At 36.8% G+C, this 2,418-nt stretch overlaps 1 protein-coding gene across 1 annotated transcript; it reads left to right on the top strand.

Annotated features, from left to right (window-relative positions):
* LOC307251726 (neuronal acetylcholine receptor subunit alpha-3-like) lies at positions 1 to 1,859 on the top strand (the record flags this gene model as incomplete). The annotated part of the gene is made up of 4 exons (XM_080029131.1): positions 1 to 36; positions 785 to 821; positions 1,186 to 1,250; positions 1,731 to 1,859. Exons 1-4 carry the CDS (start codon positions 34 to 36, stop codon positions 1,857 to 1,859), a joined length of 234 nt encoding a protein of 77 aa, XP_079885257.1. The 5' UTR covers positions 1 to 33.
* Positions 1,860 to 2,418: the final 559 nt, after the last annotated feature.

Below are 2,418 nucleotides of genomic sequence, written 5' to 3'. Positions count from 1 at the left end.
GGCAGCCAGAGGAAGAGGATCTGGAAATAGAAGATGGTATGTTGGGAAAATTGTATTATAGTAAAGTAATTCTCCAAGGAGGGGGAACATGAAATTACCTAGGAGGGTTTTGACAGAAAACATAACCCAGCTTCAATCTGGTCCGTTCAAATGCACCCTGCGTTCCAAATCACATAATTTTTCTTTGTACACTAACACTACATACTAAAGTACAGAAGAGTTTAAGAGCCACAGGAGAGAAAAAAAATCTGATAAGGAAGATTTCTTTTTTCATTATGTCGAGAAATGTCAAGAATAAAGACGAATACTCTAAAATGCTATTGTAGTTAGTGGGGCATTCATGTATTTTCAGCATACAACAATTGACGTGCATGTATTGGGACATCCTAAATCTTTTTTTTGGCATACTAAATAGTAGGGAAGTATGGGGATTGGAACGCAGGGACAGTATGACCTCCAGCAAGATGTATGAAACAATAAGGACCTTATACGTGTTGTCTTTTCCCCCAGCTATTTTCTAACGCAAATCAAAGCATAAACTGTACCAAACATTATGGAAAGAGATCCACCTATTTCTGTTAATTTTCTAGTTGTTTTGAAGTTTGTTGAATTATTTTCTACACTCACTACATGTCCTGTGGTCATTGGGACTGTCCAAAAAGAAAAGTCCTACATGAATGAATGAACTGCTGTGTTTTTAATATAATGATAATACTTAGTTAGTATCATATAAACATACAATGTGTGGTGATAATAGAAATAAAGATGTTCTCATTCATTTCAGAGGAATCAGAAGAATCATCCAGCATGGAAGAAGAACGGTATGCATATAAATATAATTTTCATAATATTTATAATTTAATTTTATAACTTTGAAACTAAGACAGGCTTCAGTACGTTTTAGAATACATTTGTAATATTTTATGCTACATTAGGAATGATGACATTGGGCAAGTGAAACTGAACTAACTAACTGAGGGATGGAACATTCATATATGGAGTGAATATTTGAGCTTTAAAAAAGGTAATGTTACAGTTCCATTTGAGGAAAGAGAAAAACAAATTGATTTAGTCTTGACTGTCAATCACAACATTTAAATGCTATCTATATAAATGTTACAACACCTTTTATGTTGTATTATTTATTTTTATAATTATTGTTGTTAATTGCCAATGTTTCCTCAGTATTTACAATGAGCCGCCTGCCGAGGAATGCTCTGATGACTGTGGTGGAGTGTACAGTGTTGCAGGTAAGAGAACAACCTTGCTGCTTGTGTCAGTATTAATTAGTTTTTTAGCCAAATTAAGATTATATAGTTGACTTTGATTTCTCACATGCAGATGAGCGTGATTGTCAGTACGACGACATTCATCAGATGAAAAAGCCATTGAAAGCCATACTAGCGTCCTACATCCTACATACTCACCATCTATACTGTACTACATACTGTCTACTCAAAGATTGATTTGTGTATGCGAGGTGCGTCGAAACGTTTTCACTTGAAGTATACTCTAGCAAGAAAGAATTTCTTCTTCTTCTTCTTACAAGATTCAGGCCGTTTAGACGCTGTTTAGCGTACTACCGCCCTCCACAGGTTAGATATTGAACTAGATTTTTACAGTCCTGTATTCATCATCTGTGTTTTAATAATCTCAAACTATCACTTTAAAACGTTGAGGGAATTTATGACGTCACTGAAAATAGTTTTTCCTCTGTCATCCTCTCCCAGGTTCAGGATGACTTGAAGTACGTTGCCATGGTTATCGACAGGATCTTCCTCTGGGTTTTTGTCCTTGTTTGTATCCTGGGAACAGCCGGCCTCTTCCTGCAGCCGCTGCTACTCTGGGAAGACATTTGAGTGACTTTTTAAGATTATTTTCGGCATTTTTTTATTTATTTTTTGCTTTATTAAACAGTTTGGAGAGACAGAGAGATGAAATGGGGCAGAGAGGGGAATGACATGCAGAGATCGACCACGGGCTGGATTCTAACCCGTGGTCTGCTGTGAAGAGGACTGAGCCTCTATTGGGGGGGGGAGGCGCTCTACCCACTACACCACAAGCGCCCTACATTTTGATTACTTTGACAAAACTCATACACTTGTCTGTTGAACTACACAGGCCATAATTCATTGCATTTAAGATTCTCCTCGTGGCTCACATAGAGACAATTACAGAGTGGATCCAATGTCAAGAAGAACAGATTTGTAGATGACTGTCTGTAAAATGATGATGCTAATGGTTTATTGACTGCTTCCCCCCACAGACAAAGTCCATGATTTTTTTTTTTTTTTTTTTACAAAGTGGTTCAAGGACTCTCGAATGCTCATGACAAACTGTGACAAAGACCATGGTGGTAATTTCATTATGTTTGAAATATGGTTCTGCAGTGAATGTCAATATAATCCCAAATTGACA

Source organism: Ammodytes marinus (assembly GCF_949987685.1).
Source record: "Ammodytes marinus genome assembly, chromosome: 1".
In the NCBI taxonomy this organism is placed as follows: Eukaryota; Metazoa; Chordata; class Actinopteri; order Uranoscopiformes; family Ammodytidae; genus Ammodytes; species Ammodytes marinus.
This window is presented reverse-complemented; position numbering and strand designations above follow the sequence as displayed.